This window comes from Harpia harpyja, chromosome 3, assembly GCF_026419915.1.
Source record: "Harpia harpyja isolate bHarHar1 chromosome 3, bHarHar1 primary haplotype, whole genome shotgun sequence".
NCBI classification, from domain to species: Eukaryota; Metazoa; Chordata; class Aves; order Accipitriformes; family Accipitridae; genus Harpia; species Harpia harpyja.
This window is the reverse complement of record NC_068942.1, coordinates 63,193,394-63,211,038: the sequence shown is the minus strand read 5'-3', so window position 1 is coordinate 63,211,038 and position 17,645 is coordinate 63,193,394. Positions and strand designations below refer to the sequence as shown.

The window sequence follows — 17,645 nt, the reverse complement described above, 5'->3', positions numbered from 1 at the left end:
AACTAGGAAGCTTTGCCCCTGATTTGTTAAGCTTTTTTATAAAGTTAGGCCAGAATTTGAATACACCACTTAATTGTATTTTTTCACTATCACAATGTCTGTGAATTGCTGTACAGCTTTATACTAATTTTGACAGAAGAGGTTTTCTTTACTTCTGAAGCAAAGACATGAGCTTATTGTTTAGTGTTTTTAGACTACTTTGAAATTTTGCTTTTCCCTGTTGTAAAGCAATCAGAATTTAAGCCTCTGATGAATAGGAATGTGATACTCCTTTTAATGTCAGTGCTGTGTAAAGTGTGAGTCAAAAGCAGGTATGTGTGAGTCCATCCTTCTTGGAGCCTTGGACAGTGGTGGGAAAAAGTAACATAATTAAAAACAAAAAAGTATGTTTCTACATTTCTTTGTCATGTTGGTAACTGACCTGTTTCTACAAGAGGTTAAAATGTCTTGGATAGAATGTGTTCTATGCACTATGAAGGTATTGCTCTTTCTCTTGCAAATTAGCCAGTTTACCTTTGTTTAATGTACCGATGAGTAGAATCTGCTTTGCCTGTTAGAAGACCGTTTATTCAAGATATTTGAAAGGTGTAAACCACACTGTATTGTTATCAGTGCAATGTTTTAATTTGAATAAATTAGAATATCAGATTACCTTGCAAGGTATTGATTTTGTTTATTTCTTATCCCTGCTGTTTTGCTTTAAGCTGTAGTTGACAATTGCTTTGTTTAAATAGCATTTGTGAAACCCATATTGGAGTAGTTAGGAGAAAATAATTGGGGGGTGTGTGTGTAAAAAATCGTTTCATTATGAAAAAACTAAGACTTAAGACTCACTTCTCTCTGTATTTGTATAGCTACCCTGCTAAATATTCCCTCCTGCAGCTACAGTTGACGATCTTGTCAAGTACTAGAACAACAAAAATGGTATAAGCAAAAGGACCCTAAAGTGAGTAGCTTCAAGACGGGGAAAAGGGAGAGATTTTTATGAGGCTAGCCAGTGGTCCTCCTTTTTCTGCAAGAAGAATTGGTCATGGTAGTATGTAGAGGAGTGCAACTTTCCAGTCGGTGGCTGGTACGTGGCAAGACTCACAGGTTTTTTCTCCACCACTTCCAGGAAGTCTTGGGTCTTGTAGACTGGCCAGTCCAGGCTGCTCCAAATCCTTTCTCCCCTAGAGATTGGGAAGATTTGTGGAGGAGGTTGTCTGCTGTGATAAGAGTGGAGTTTCTGGGGAATTTTCAGGGCCTCTTGTCTCCTTATGTAGTTCTTAACACTGGGCGTAGGGTAAAGCTTTCATGTGGTATCTGGCAGTCGTGCGTAGTAGGAGATTATTGACCCAGTTCTCCTGCATGCAGTTTATTTAAACTGTGATATCCTGATGGCAGGAGCTGTTTTGTATCCAAGCATATAATAAAGCTAGACGCAGTGGAGCCCTTGGGCTAACTGGGATTTTGTAAGTCTGAGTGCAGTGCTTATCCTTCAATAATGAGAAAGTGTTTTCAGCACCCTGTTCAGGGAAGTCTTATGGCTTGTTTTATTTCTATGTACCAATGTAAAAGAGGAAAAGCCTGAAAATATATTTTGATTGCATTCTTCTGTAAACCCTGTTATTGTTTTCTTTTTTTTTAATTTCTTGCCTCACATCTTAGGATGGTGATTCCCCAGGTCACTGTACCCTTGAGGCAGGTAGCAGATTGCGTTAATTAGAAGGCACTGTATTAACAATTGGAAAACAATTCTCTCTTCCAGTCTATTTGTAACCTGTGAGATATTCTGTGAGATTTATAATACAGGATATGGAAATTAGCTGGGAAATACATAATTAAATACATAAGTTCGAAGTAAACTTTGAACACTGCTATGCCTCAGGGGAATGTGTGGTAAAGTCTATTTGTCCTCCGTGCTTCCATCCACAAAAAGTGGTTGTTTTTTTTTCCTTTAGTCTGAGGTTTTATAGAGAATGTGTTGGGTTGTTTTGTTGGGTTGTTTTTTCTTTTTTTTTTTTCTTTTTTTTTTTGTTTTTAAAGATGGCAGTAATAGTGTTGTCTCAAAATCCTAGGGAACATGACTTTTTCTTCATATTATATGGCCAAAGAATGGAAGGCACAGTCGAGTTTGGGGATTATAACGGGTGCTGTTAAGCTCCAGTGAGAAGATTACACACATTTGATATCTGGTATATATATTTGTCATTTCTGTTTCTTTTCTAGATAGTGTAAACTGTGACCAAAATAGACCCTGAGATTCTATATTAAAACTTTTTTTTTTTATACTGCTAATCAGAATAACTGATATATACAAATGATGTTTAGATTAGAGCCAAAGTGGAATTATATTAGGGATGAGCCTGATCTATATTAAGGAAAATAAAATGAAATACAGCAGTTAGTTGTAGCTAACAAATATCAGGCAGTTGGTACAGGGAAGAAGGACTATCTCACTGATTCCATTTCAAATTATAAAACAGATGAGGAACAGCAAAGTATTCTTAATAGATGTGGAAACTGATGAGAATTGTAAGATTTAAAGCTCAGTTTTTAATAGGTTTGTAAAATATAGCACTTTTTTTTAAAAAAAGAAAAAAAAAGGTGCTATTTAATTTACATCCAAGAATTTCTCAGTAAGCTGTTTCTCTTTGTCAGCACCAATTCTATGATGACATAGAATCATGTAATAGTTTGAGTTGGAGGGGACCTCTGAGGGTTGCATGGTCCCACCCTCTGCCCAGGAAGGCCAGCTTGGATCAAGTGGCTCAGGGATTGTCTGGGTGAGTTTGGGTGCTTCCAGGGGTAGAGATTTGACACCTTTTTGGGCTACCTGTTCCAGTGTTTGGCTAGTCGTCTTGTGAATTTTTTTGCCTGATCTAATTGGAATTTCCCATGTTGCAGCTTGTGCCCAGTGTTTCTCATACTTGCAATGAGCACTTTCAAGAAGAGGCTGTCTCTGGCTTCTCTATAGCCCGCTCTTAGGCAATTGAAGTCCACAGTAAGATTTTACTTTAGTCTCTTAAAACTGGTCAGCTGCACTTCTCTGACTCTCATCATATATGATGCCAAAAGATATAATATAGTCACCTGCAGTAATGTAGTTTTGTGGCACTCATACCTGATGAAGCGCCTCTGCTTAGCTTAGGAAGTCTGGCTGACTTCATAGATGAGGTCACTCCCACCAACTTGTGAGCTGCAATACTGTGTTGGGCTTGTGGTACTTTGGCGTTCTTGATAACTCTTGAACTTTTATGCAAAAATGCTTCCTATTCCTGTCCATAGTGACAGAAAGCAGCTATGTAGAAAGTAACTGTGCAGAAATTATATGTTCGTTTTATTTCTATTTGATTTTCTTCAAAGGGGTTGGGTCATGAATAAATCACTAAAATAAATGAACATCAAATTAGTGTTAATCTTAACAGCTTAACATATTTTAAGAATTATGTCATGACATTCTTTTTAACATTGGATGTTGTCCTGAGCTGCTAATAATAAAATGTTTTAGCAATGAACAAAAATGGATTCTATTTTAATCAGTGCGAATATTCCAGGGTGCATAAGCTCCTCTGAAAACTCACAGGATCAAATTTTGCCCTTGAAGTCAAGTGAAAGGCTTGCATGCAAGTCAGAAGACAGGCTTTGGCCCATAGTGTTTTGCTTGGCTTTCATTTTATTTTTGACAGGGCAGATTGGAGGCGTTTGTAAGGGAAAATACCGTAGCAGAAAAATCTTGTTTAAAGATATGCTGGATTCCAGAGAATATTTTAAAACATGGAAACATTTTTCTTAGTCTGTTGTGCCAGTAACTAATAGGTTCTGTGTGTAGGCAAGAAAAAGTGGTCAGTGTTGTAAAGAAACAGACCAGTGCAAGTGATCATCATGCCTTAGAAACAGGCTATACATTCAGTTTAGACTTCAGGGTGTAGAACCAGGAGTATCTTACATCAGAGAGTTTGAGACAGTGGTGGTGTTAACAGAAGTTTGTGCTCTTTCTCTCCTTACCTTTCTGTAAATACACCAAGGCTGCAGGTGAAAGTTATTCAAACAGTTGCTTAGAATTTTTTGTATACGTATGTGGTTGTGGTTGTGTGGTATCTTTTACAGAAGTCTTTCAACTTCGTTGGTGTGCTTTTGTGGCTCTGTTAGCTGTTACCCTTAGGTTTCAGTCTCCGCCTTGGCCTCTGCTGTCACCCAGAAGGTGGTGGTTTGACGTTTCAGATCTCGCTCAGCCCAGGGCTGATGCGGTTGACCTGTTGGGCAGGAGGGCTGGGCCAGCACAGCAGGCTTTCTTTTTTGAGCCCTTTCTACCAAGTGAGATCAAGTAGCTCATGGCATATAGTTCAACTTTAACTGGTGGGTTTGTGGGTGGTTTTTTGGTCCTCTAGTTTACTCGCTGTCTTGCATTTTATATACGTTAACGTTTATAACACTCAGAAGTTACAGGAAGTCAGCATCACAGTCTGACTGTGGCTCCTGTGACTGTGCACATGATGTTAACAGTCTTGTAATGAAAGACAAATACAACTTTTTACATGCATTCCTTTCCTCATTCAGTCTGCAGGAAGGATTGAAGAGTAGTCATTTGGTACATTTTATCCTTTTCAGTGTGTGAAGTTGCTGTGAAGATAATATTTCTTTCTTAATGGAGTTTGTGTGGTACTACTGTTATAATTCCTAATATCTTACGGGATCTTAAGATACTGTCTTCTCAATATCCTTGTGGGGTGGCAGAGCTTACCACACACTGTATCCAATGGTTGGGGGATTGAAGCACAGAAATAAAAGCAAATGTTTTCTAAGGTATCAGCAAATATTGTGCGCCTGGACTGAGAAATTTAGAAAACAGTGTTGTTTATTGTACTTGTATTCAGAGCCACATTCCTTTTGTCCCCTTGAAACTGGAAGTATTTATGACTTCTTAAATTTGACTCTTGGCTTTTGGAATTCAGAAGTGAGGAGCACACAGTGTCCACCTGTGAAAAACTTGGTTTGTAGGATTTGCTTTACAAGAGAATTCTGTTTCTGATGTGGGAATACAGTCTGTTTCTCTATGCTGATTTTTAAACTTTCCCAACCATGAAACTATTTTGTTTGTATCAGCATTCTGCCTTTTCTGCAGATATCTTCCACTATACTGAAACACTGCTTTTTTCTTCTACGAACAGTTCTAATTCAATTTAATTTTTGTATTACAGCCTGCCTTTCTATCAAATAGGACCAGAGTTGTCTTAGAGTTTGCAGAAGGGATTTTAATTAAGGTTAAGTAGGCAGACTTCATCCTAACATTTTTCTTATCTTCTGAATACTGATTTTGAAATTACATGGTAACAGTAATTTTAATTTAGAGGATTTTTTTTTTTTAAACATTGGGGAAAAAAACCCCCACCAACAATCACTTAAAACTGTTGATGCCAATTTAGGGAGTGGTAAAAGAAGTACGTTTTGCCAGTATGCAACATCAAAGGAGCATTATGCTTTAGAATTGGCTCTAATTTCCCAGTTCTGCTAATTTCCCAGAGAAAATGCTCTTATGGAATAGTTGGCTTTATTAATTTAATGCTACACCTTGACTTTTGTGCCCCAAATTACTTACCAATCTGTGCCAATACGGAGCATTGACTTCACTGCTGTCCTTGGAAGTTTGGGATGTAGCAAACCTGCCCATGCCATGGTTGTTACATGCATAGTCAGCCTGTCAGAGCTGTAAGGGATAGCCAGAATCCCATGAGTGTAGACTCTTCGTCCTCTTTAGACTATAAACTAAGAAGATGTACGTATATGAATTTTCAGACATGTATATAGGCGAGTTTTCACAGGAAAGTACTAAAGTGGCCTCTACTACCAGCTGTCGCTCCCCAATGAATTTCAAATCTGTGCTCCAAAGCATCAAAATGCTAGAGCTTCTGAGAAAACAACAGTAAATACTTTGTTTGCTAGGTAGACAATTTTTCCAAGTTGACTTAATTCACAGAAATTACTGATGTAAAGAAATCACTATGATGAATAGTCCTTTGTTTTATAAAACTTCATCCTTAAGAGCATTATTTTTTATAAGTTAAAAACATCTGAAAATATATAAAGAAAAGTGTTGGATTAAAGGTGTTGGTATTTCTACTGTTTCGACATATAATAATGTGTATGTAGCAAGGACTTGGAGAATTTCCATGTAAATGCCTACAGACATAATTGGTAATTAGTAGCATTCCCTTATCTCCCTCCCTCAATTAAAAAACTTGTAATTGTGATTTCTAGTTTTGCTGTGATAATGACATGAATATTTTCTAGTCCACATCTGTTTGCTGGTCCAGAACTGAATGAAGTAAGTACTGCAGGAGCAGATTTTCATCAGTTTAAACATAGTGGAGAAATTTTAAATTTGAATGAGTGGCTCTGCAGTGTGGATTTAGAACTGTACTGTGGAGTGATAGAAAAATATTTTCATCCGGACTCCTTCTCAGAGGAGATCTGATCAAAGTTAGATTGTGTTGCTCAAGATGTTGTCCAGTGGGATTTTGACATTGGAGGGATGGACATCCCTCAGCCTCTCGGTGCAATCTGTTCCAGTGCATACTGTATTTTGTGTTTTGGCTTGGTCAAGAGTTGCCTGCTCAAGCAAGGTAACTTGCTGCTCTGTCTGATCATTTTCTTGCTCATGGGATGAGCCATACACGTGCTTTAATGAGCTTGTCTTGGACTGAGCAGCTGTCCTGTGCTCTTTTGTCCTTCAGCATCCCATGTGAGCCTGCCTGCCAGTTCCCCTGAGAAGCCATACACTGTTCTCCTGCTGTCCAATGTCATTTTCTATTTGCCTTCCTTGCTTCCCTTAGTTTTCCTGTCACACGTAAGTGCTTATGACTAACATCTGTGAGTTGCCACAACAGGCTCAGGGACTGTTTGCAAATAAAGAGTAGGTTTGATGATGTTTTAGGTGAGGGCCCTTACGTATGTGAATTGCTTATCTGGAAGTAATGTCTCCTTTTGATATTAAATGTCTCTCCACTTCTCTAAGTTTTCAATAACCCATAGCCTTAGTCAGTGTTTTAAAACCTTGTCGTGGTTTAACCCCAGCCAGCAGCTCAGCCCCACGCAGCCACTCGCTCAGTCCCCCCTGGTGGGATGGGGGAGAGAATTGGAAGAGTAAAAGTGAGAAAACTCGTGGGTTGAGATACAGACAGTTTAATAGGTAAAGCAAAAGCCTTGCACACAAGCAAAGCAAAACAAGGAATTCATTCACCACTCCCCATCGGCAGGCAGGTGTTCAGCCATCTCCAGGAAAGCAGTGCTCCATCACTCGTAACGCTTACTTGGGGAGACAAACGCCATCACTCCGAACATCCCCCCCCTTCCTTCTTCTTCCCCCAGCTTTATATGCTGAGCATGACATCATATGGTCTGGAATATCCCTTTGGTCAGTTGGGGTCAGCTGTCCTAGCTGTGTCCCCTCCCAACTTCTTGTGCACCCCCAGCCTCCTCGCTGGTGAGGTGGGGAGAGGAGCAGAAAAGGCCTTGACTCTGTGTAAGCACTGCTCAGCAGTAAGGAAAACATCCCTGTGTTACCAACACTGTTTCCAGACCAAATCCAAAACGTAGTCCCATACTAGCTACTATGAAGAAAATTAACTGTATCCCAGCCAAAGCCAGCACAAACATTTATTTCTAAGTAGCAAGGCTTTCATACAATGTATTTTATCTAATATTGCAATATTAACTTTTTTCATCATTGAAATGCCTCTTTTTCAGATTACATATTTCAGTCTGTGGTATTATAATAAACAGAATCAGCGCAGATGGGTAGATTTGGACAAACCTCTGAAAAAGCAGCTGGACAAATATGCCTTGGAGCCAACTGTGTATTTTGGAGTAGTGTTCTACGTGCCTACTGTTTCTCAGCTTCAGCAGGAGATTACCAGGTAAACTTCATACATGTGTCTGTAATTTTGCTTTCAGCATTCTGAAATGTATGGTTTATTTAAAAATTGTCTGCCTCCTTGCCCCACCTCTAGAGAAATGGAAATTATTACTTTAGGCAGAATTTATGTTCAAACTATGTATTTATTTCCCTTTTGAATATTTAAAATATGTGATAAACTAAGCAACTATCTTTTTGGTGATCTTAGGAATCTATTCAAACCTGTTTTCAGTAATGGGCATGGTCATACTTGCATGGTCAGACTTTTAATTGTTTTAGTCTCTTCATGTTTGTCTCTTTGTTTGTTTGTTTGTTTTGAAGGGCCACATGTCGCTTTCAGGGACGTCCGTCCTGCACAAAGCACATGCAGATTTTTTTGAGCTGCGCTTTCCTTTATTTTGCTTTCAGTACTTTCTGTACTTTCCCTACAGTGCATTCGCAAACTTCAGGCTAAGCTTCAGCTTGTGATTTTTTTGTGTATCACTGGGCAATGAAGATGGATGTTAGCTTTGATATCATATATCCATTTCTACTGTGAATCCGGGGAACATCACATAAGTGGTGCTGACTGCAGGGGAAAAGTAAAATTGAGCATATATACCGGCCAGTTATTCCTATGGGCCTATACCTTGGCTTCTAGTGTCTTAATGTATATAGTTGTTCTGATATAATTTTTAACAGGCAAGTAAGTACAAAACCAGTAACTGGATTAGGAACATATATTTGTTATTTCAAAAAATATGTGCTTGCATTAGTTAACCCATTTAAGCTGGTAACTTCAAGTTGGCCCTGCTTTTGAGTGGGGAGTTGAACCAGATGATCGCTCAGAGGTCCTTTCCAGCTTAATTTATTCTGTGGTTACATGAAACTGTCCTTATATACTCTGGTGCTAAAATACCTTGCCAGAGACCTTTCCCTCTAATTGTAGTGTGAAAGATTTTCAGGAAGATAAGCCTCTTGGTGCAGACACTGCTGCTGTAATGTATTGCTCAATGCTTGGCCGCTTTAGTTTTTGTTTTATGTGTAATTTCTGTAAGATTATTTTCTTTCTGAAAACTCTGAAGTTTTGTGCTTTTTCTCAGGAATTTTACTGACTTAAAAAGTAATTCTAGTGGTCTTTTTTTTTTTTTATAATCTTTGGTTCAGATTCTGTGCTTGTTGGTGTACTAGGATGCATCAGAGTAAGATAAATGTCATGATGTTGCATTGAAGAGCTAAATTGCCTGAAAAACCTTGAATATTCTTCTCCGGCATATATTTAAAGAGTATTATGTTTATGCTGGAGCTGTAACAGCAATTCTGCAGTTTGCTGCCACGTAGAAAGCAGGAATTTATGTGCCAACCTTATACTGAAGTTCTAGAGGATGGTACTTGCTTTGATGTACGATAGTGAGAGTCTGGATTAGTTTCAGAAATCTGTGGATTTTTTTCATGCCTTTTCAATATAAATGAGATTGAGCAAGTTTAAGTAAATTACATGTTTAATGTATACCAGGAAATGGAAATGTCATAGACAAAAGAGATGGTATTTGTACTCTTGTGAGGTGGTGTCAAGGTTCTTCATCTGTATGTTTACTTTTCCTAGCGGTTCTATGGACAGAGCTTACGTTCTACTGCTTGACTGGGAAGATGTATTTCCCCAAATGCCTTGATATGCGGTGGCTTTTTCCTTTCCTTGTTTTTTTAAGGCCTGGGTTTAGTCCCAGCTTTCTTGTGTGTGCTGTATAAGCATATTATCTACTGTCATATGGCATACTGCTTTTTTGTGGTAGGATCCAGAAGAGTCTAAACAATATTTATAAAATGTCACTGTATTTAACAGGCTGTTAAATAGTGAGGGAAGAGAGCCATCTTGTAGCCTGATAAAAATCTGTGTGGAGTTTACCTGACCTTTGTAATTACTGAATGAATTGCAGCACATGCTTCCATGTTCTCAGTATTAAAGCCTTACTTCACAGGAGTTAATATACAGTATGGGGAAGTTAAGAAGTTTTTAAAACTAGACTTATAGAAGACAAATGCCCTTCTTGGCAAATCTGTGTAGCTATAATGGTATTTTTGAGTTTTGAGGTGTTTTGGGCTCAAGATAGGGTGTTCCATGGATGGCTGAAAGGGGCACAAGAATTAAAGAAAACAGTGGTTCGGATTGTGGACAAATGGTACAGCTTGTAGTGGTTGCATGTACAAGAGAGATAACCCTGGAAAAGGTCAGATTAAAGGGAAAAAAATGGTGCCTTGAAAGTGAGAACAAAATGTACTCAGAAGTTGTAATGCAGAAGTGAAAGTCACTGTTGTGATTGAAGGGTTGTGCAATGTTGGATCTATTGGAAGAGAATGCAGCAACACAGCAGCAGTGTACTGAACATTGTAAAGAGGAGACAATAAGAATATTAAGGAAAGAAGAGGTAAAAAAAAATTATGAGAGTATGGTAGTATATAGAAATCGTGGAGATTCTTTTATTTTAAAAGGTAACAGTATTTGATTCTGCAGCGATGTTTGAAAGCTAAGGGAGGAATTAACGACCATGAAGTAGTGGGTCTGAATGATGAGGAAGACTACCCTCCACACAAACCAGGGAATGCAGAGAGGAATAGGAGATGCAGGCATATTCATCTGCACTCTCTTTAAATTAAGAAGCCCACACTAGCTTTTTCTTTTTTTCCCATGTAGGTATCAGTATTATTTGCAATTAAAGAAAGATATCTTGGAGGGCAACATTCCTTGCACACTGGAACAAGCAATACATCTGGCTGGTTTAGCTGTTCAGGGTAAGTAAGGCAATTGTGCCAGTTAGCTAATGTTGCATTAGAAACTTTGGTGAGATATTTTCTATTGCATGTTTTCTATTTAATGCTCAAAGACCCAATTCAGTAAGTTATGAAAGGCTTGCTCCTTAGAACTTTGTCATATGGGCTGAGGAGGTGGAGCAGTAGGATCAGTGGTCCCAAACTTCCTGGTATTTCTGTGCAGTCCTCAGAGGTGTGCCTGGGTATCTAACATGTATTTTCAGGAATTGGGTTTGAACTGGACATTGGAGTTCCTTTGGGGGCAAAGGCTTTAGTTGTCTGCTTACATCGACAGACCTTTCATCTGTTTCTGTTAATGAAGACTCTTTATTCTGACATGGTAACAAGGGAAAGAGACATGTTTTAATAAATAAGCAAATTTGAATGTACAGTAGTACTTGTATCTCCTCTTTTTCTCCCAAATATCTGAACACCTATGATTATTTCAAGTTAGCATGCAAGACTGTTAACAATTCCTATGTTCAAATCACTCCTGAAGACCCATTTCTGTGATATCTACGTGAAAATGGCTGCTTTATTTTTCCTAACTGGGGTCATGTGGGATAGAGTATACACCAGAAAACCACCAGTCTTACGTCTGCCTGCACTGATTATGTCTGGTGTTCCCTGCTAACATGCTTGTTTGATCTTAAATCTCTCAAAATAAAAGTTTTTAATGGCAACAGCTTTGTTTAGTATGTTTGTATATTGCTTCACAGTGAATGTCACTCCAGTATATCTAACAGCAATTGTAAATCTGCCAGATTTGAAAGGGACTTAAAATCATTGGCAGTACATACAACTTAAGGTTTTTTTGCCTTTTTAAAATTACAGGTGTTGGTAGTATCACATTAAAGACGATGATTATACTTTTTGAAAATGTGGTTACTAGTGGAGTAGGGTGAATTATACTAGTGCCTTGTTTATATAACAGTGAATCTGTTTAATCCAAGCCGGGATTTAATGGTCTTCAACTGACAAAATCTTGCTTTGTTATTTTCATATCTTTGGACAGTGTAAATGTCTCTCTGCTCAGTGAGTTGTTTATAGAAATCTTTCAATATAATCCTCTTTCCAGATGGAAAATATTTCTCCTTTCAGCTTTCACATTCCTTTTTCAGTCTTGTATAAGAGAGAAACTGTATATGTTGCTAACACAGTGAAAAAACAATTCAGAAAAAATGCAGGTTCTAAAATAATGTGCTCCAATGACTGAAGTAGCTTATACCAGGTAGGTTAGTTAATTTTAGCTGGTGAATGAACAGAAGCAGTTGTTTGCTGTTTCGAGTGAACTGGTTTCAAGAATGATCTGTATTTGAAATAATTACAATAGGCTAATTCTAAACACTGCTTTACCTCAAGTGCTGTGTTGGTATAGCATGTCACAAGTACTCCCCTTTCATCATAAATAACTTGCATATTAATTGTTAATGCTTAATACAAATTTGGTTCCTAAATGTCTCTAAAATTATACTATTATGGACAAGGATCTGTGGTAATGTAAATAGGATCTGTATACTTGGGGATTGTGTTTATTTTTTTGGGAGCAGCCATTCTGTACAGACTGCCGTTCCACAGTTTCTCCTGTGAGACTGGTATATGACTTTTCCAATTTAGACTGTTCTATTCCTCTCCTTTGAAATGCTGGCTAGTTTTTTCCTGGAAACAGAAAAAGAGGTAAATTCCTTGGGATGCCCTTTGGCATGACATAAAATCAAAACTGTTATTAAGTCCCTTCTGAGCATGCCCCTGAGTCTGGGAAGGCTTCTAGGTCTGACTTTCTGCATGCCTGGGTGCAGGGAGCTGTAGAAGGCTTGAGAGGGGAAGGGTGCTACAGCTGCTCTGTGCAGTGTTTGAGTCCAGCTGCAAGTTAGAGCAGTCTACCAGTGCTATACTGCAAGTAATTAAGTATCTGACAGGAGGGAGTGAAGATGGAGCCAGACTCTTCTTAGGCAACGGGCACAAATTGAAACACAGGAAATTTCGTCTAAACCTAATAAAAGTTTTCTGTTGTGAGAGTGGTGAAACACTGGAACAGGTTGTCCAGAGAGGTTGTAAAGTCTCTATCCTTTGTAGTCAAAACTTGACCAGGGAAGACTCTGAGACAGTCTGCTGTAGCTGACCCTGCTTAGGGCTAGATCTCCAGAGGCCCCTTCCAACTTCAACCATTCTGTGATTAAAAACCAAACAAATAAAAACTGCAAGGAGCTAAGGAACTTGGAGCAACACTTTGATTGTTTTATCATTTCTTCTCCTTTCCTACCCACAAGGAGTGTTACCAGTTTTTCTGAACAAGGTAGAAAGATGGGATGTGTTTTTATTTTTACTCTTCATAAATATTACTGGTTAGTTTGTTCCATTGTTTTACTTTCAGATCGTAGTTCAATAGGATGGAGATTTGCTACTTGGAGATCCTGCTGCAATTAATCGGGTATTGAATCATTTTGTTGCAAATGTTTGAATCCAAGAAATTTTTTATTTTTTAGCTGATTTTGGAGACTATGATCAGTATGAATCTCAGGAGTTTCTACAAAGATTTGCTTTGTTTCCAGTGGTAAGTATTTACTTTAAATTGATACTTCAAAATTCTTAAATTGATAAATATAAATTTAAATCTTTCTTTAGATTGGTAAATGCAAATCATTATTAAAGACTCCATGAACCATCTATCTGACTGCTCCCTAGATTGTCAAATTCAGTAGAGGTTTTCTTTGAGACTGGAGTGAGATACGATACCTTATATTACACAGAAGCAAAGACATTGCAAGATCTTTTCAATTTTATTATATATTACACTGAAAAGAAGGTTGGGGTGGAGATGGGAAAGTGAGTAAAACCACTTCAAAACAGTGTTTGTGCTTTTTGTTTTTATCTGTGTGCATATTACAGCATCTAAAGTCCAAGACTAGAGTGGAGGGTTGATTCGCCTGCGTAAAGAAACTATAACCATTTAATTTTGCAGAATTTTTTGTATTTCATTCTATAAACACTATCTTGCCTTAAGGGTTGGCTACAAGAAGAAAAAATATTGGAAGAAGCTACACAGAAAGTTGCCTTGCTACATCAGAAGTACAGGTAAAACTTCCTAAAACTCTTTATTGCTTAATTTTGATGTGATTGCTACAGTAGCTCAGGAAGTTGGGAATCTCAGAAGAGAGTTGGCTAATTTCACCTCCCATTTAAATGAGTTTTTCACTGATACCTCTGCATTAAAATTACAAGAGGTTTTGCTGAATGAAAGTGAAAACAGAACAGAATGATAAAATAAATGAGAGGATTCTGCTTGAAAATTAAGAATACAGGACACAATTAAATAGTGTGACTTCACCTGTATAATGTTTCTGAAACTTGTTTATATGAAGTTGTGACCCCAGTAAGGATGTTTCTTGATTAACAACATTGGCAGATACTGAGGGCAGTGGAAATTTAGAGGCAGTCGCTGTGCCAGAATGCTTATGATCTTAAGTAAAAGGTAGCTAAGATGCAGTTGTCCAAGACAAAGGAAAGTTCTCTGTTGTCAGTTCATCAGTGAGAAATACTGATTACTTTTCCCGTATTGTTCTAAAACAAGCATTTGAAAATTTCAAATCAATTTATCTTTGAAATGCTTTCCTGACAAGATTGCACGGTTAAGGTTCAGCAAAGAAAACTTGACGTGCATGACATTAGGAAAAAGTAAAGAAATAGAGAGATTGATGATTGAAGAAGTATTGAGAGACATAAGAATGAGCATGACAGCATTTTGCAGGTAGAGATAATGTCTTTTATGAGATCAACTGAGGTAGGTAGGGAACCATAAGCTTTTAATCCTTGTGACACTACTGCAAGTCTGTGAGAAAACTGTCTTTGCCACTTGGTCTAGTTAAAAAAAATACTACCTTTACCTACAGATCTTGTCCTTCTCATGTTTTCAAACCATTACAGTTAAAACTCTGTCAGCATTTAGAAAATGAGACTCTCTTTCCTGAAATGTGAAGCATCAAACTTCATATTGGTCCTAAACATGTATACTGCAGTAGGAGAAATACACATCTTGAACACGTGTGCCAGAATAATCATTCTGATAAAGTGAGAAAATACGGTGGCAATGATGGATTTGAAGAAGAATGTGATAATTGTCTGCCATTAGCAGAGATGATAATTTTAACTGGTCTTTGTAGCCATTTACCCCTAGAGATGCCTGAGAGAAAGAAGTTACTAGAATCAGCGTAAAGGCTGAGACAAATATATCAGCCATTGGTACAGAGGAAAACAGCATGATTTGATGGTTGCCTGGATGTCTTGGGGATGCTTTTCAAGCTTCGACTGTGTCAGAGTAAAACAAAGATGATTTTTTCTTACTGAGAGTACTAGCTGATCGTTGTTTTCATTTGTAGAGGCCTTACTCCTCCTGACGCGGAAATGTTATATATGCAAGAAGTAGAGAGAATGGAGGGCTATGGTGAAGAGACCTATCCTGCAAAGGTAAACAGGGCTTTGATCTTTGTCTCAGTTGATCTTTTTTTCCCTATTTAAAAAAGATTTACTTCCTGCCAAGAAGAAATAAAACCCAAAAACCACACCACCCCTTTTCTCCCCCAGAACTGTAAAAGTAGTTGCTTCTCATGTAAGTTTGCTTTCAAAGCCCTTTTTCTGTATTTGCATAATTTTTTGCAACTTCTTACAGGACAGCCAAGGAAGTGACATATTCATTGGAGCATGTCTTGATGGTATCTTTGTGAAACACAAAAATGGTCGTCCTCCTGTTGTATTTAGGTTAGTATTGTTCTTTTTTAAAATATCTTTGTGCACTTCACATTTTATATGTGTTTCTCATTAGCATGAATGACTCTTAGGTGTGACGTGTATTTATTCTTTTGATAAACTGGAACACAGTCTTGCAGTTGTCACGCTACAGTGAATACTGAGGTCCATGGGAGTTTTTCAGTGTATTGACTGCAGGATGAATCTCTTTAAGCCAGATTAATTCTAAGAGATGAACATTTAATACGCATTCCATTGCAAAACATTTACTGAGTCAAAAAGGAGCAATTCTCTGCACATAGAACGTCTTAAGTCCCAAGATGGGCACATCGATTTACCTAGAAATATTCAACTGTAAAATTATCCAGGAGTTCCTTTCATATACTACATGTAAAAGAAATAGAGGAGAGTCACGTGATAATATTTGTTTCATTATTTTGGATTCATACATTGTTTTAGTTTATTATTTAATGTTCTGATAGTTAAATTGGGAAATGGCCTTTTTCCCACTGGTTTCGAGAGGGGTTGCTTGGGCATCTTGGGACAGAATTTGAAATAAATTTAAAAAAATACATACCGAATTTTTTTAATGAATCTTAGTAATCTGCAGTTATTGCTAGAGCAAGAAAGGCTTTATTCTTAGCAAACTTTAGTCTTCCAGAGTTGAATTTTTGGCTGCATATGAAAAGAATCTTGAAATCCTGAGGTCTAACAGTTACTGGAACTCATGGTGAATTTCTGGGGTTAGAGAAAGTAGCAACTGTACTTCTTTTGTTAGTGGTCTTGTTTTTTACTGAATTTATAAATTCGGTATTGTTAACTGTCCTTCACAAAAATCTCTATCTCTGCTGCTGATAGGAGAGCTGATGCCAAGTTCTTTTTAATTGTGTAGAGTTGTAGAAGTGCCCTACTCTGCTTTCTTGCAGAACGAAGCAACAACGGTTCTGCTGTCTGACTTTCCAAGCACACAGGGGAGAGGAATAAAGCTTTGTCCATGCATTTCACATAATTTCCCAAATAATTGTGAAAGTAGTGTCTGTATAAACATAAGAAAAAAGTTGCACATTGGAGAGCATCAGAAAGTACTCCTATTCCAATTTCAGGGTCCAGTTTTCTGCTCTGTTGCTTATTTGTTGTATGACTATGGGCAGTTCTACTGGGTATAGATATATCGTGGTATTTGGGTGGCAAAAAAGTGTAGACAAATGGCCCACTAGTACAGTTTACAAAGGCTGGGTTATGCTTCAGATTGTTGCAAGTAATTTTGTAATTGCGTCCATAAATGCCTATGAACCAAGGCCTTAAATTTGAGGGGTCCTTGTTCTACATCAAAATGGGGACATTAATGTTTCTCTACCTCGTGCATATGATGGTGAGTAGCTATAGAAGATGCTATCAGCCACATCTGTATAATGCAAATGGAAGTCATATAAATGCCTTTAGAGAGAGTCCTGTATGTAGATCATGCTTTTTCCCTGTGTTTGTGCACTGCAGAATATTCTTTTATTAAATCAATGATACAGACTTTATTTACAGTAATGTAATACAAATGGAGCAAACTGCACTTATATTTAACAAGAAGTTGTATAAATACATGGTATTATATTTCTTGCAGTCTAACTTTTTCTCATCTGTCAATATGCAAGAGAGTGCTAGAAAATATGTATAATAATTCCTTAATGGCTTTGTTTAGTATAGATTTTTTTTTTTTTTCTCTAGAATGTATGGTTTGCTTTCAAGCAGTCGGGACATTATAATTTACCGAGAACTAAATTTGTCTAAATCTGATTTTTTTTTTTTTTTTAAAGAAGAACACTTGAAAGAATTTCAAATGGAAGACAAGTAATAAACTTATTACTGTTTGTTATGTTGCTGATGTTATGTTGCTCATCATCAGAAGAGTTAGTCACATATTTTCCTTTCAGCAGTTGTTTAATGGATATGGAAGTGATGGGCTGCAACTTGTTCAGACAGATTGATGAACTTCTTATTTGTTCTCAATTTTTTATCCATATTCTTGGTGGTGGTTCTGTTCTTCAGTTGCATTTTCTGTGGTTTGAAAATCAGAACTTGCCAGTCATGTTCTATCCCTTTTGTGTGCAGGTGGCATGATATTGCCAACATGTCCCACAACAAATCGTTTTTCGCATTAGAGCTGGCAAACAAAGAAGAGACAATCCAATTCCAAACTGTGAGTAGATTTTTACTTTTATTTTTTTCA

At 37.6% G+C, this 17,645-nt stretch overlaps 1 protein-coding gene across 7 annotated transcripts in view; it reads left to right on the top strand.

Moving 5' to 3' along the window:
• Window positions 1-17,645, top strand: part of PTPN21 (protein tyrosine phosphatase non-receptor type 21) — a 48,545-nt gene that overhangs the window by 8,705 nt on the left and 22,195 nt on the right. For all 7 annotated transcript variants that reach the window (XM_052782934.1, XM_052782933.1, XM_052782932.1 and 4 more), the window contains 7 exons: window positions 7,726-7,895; window positions 10,566-10,663; window positions 13,168-13,235; window positions 13,686-13,756; window positions 15,058-15,145; window positions 15,348-15,436; window positions 17,528-17,615. In XM_052782934.1, the coding sequence (XP_052638894.1) occupies window positions 7,726-7,895; window positions 10,566-10,663; window positions 13,168-13,235; window positions 13,686-13,756; window positions 15,058-15,145; window positions 15,348-15,436; window positions 17,528-17,615 (672 nt within the window). The remainder of the gene's footprint in view (window positions 1-7,725; window positions 7,896-10,565; window positions 10,664-13,167; window positions 13,236-13,685; window positions 13,757-15,057; window positions 15,146-15,347; window positions 15,437-17,527; window positions 17,616-17,645) is intronic.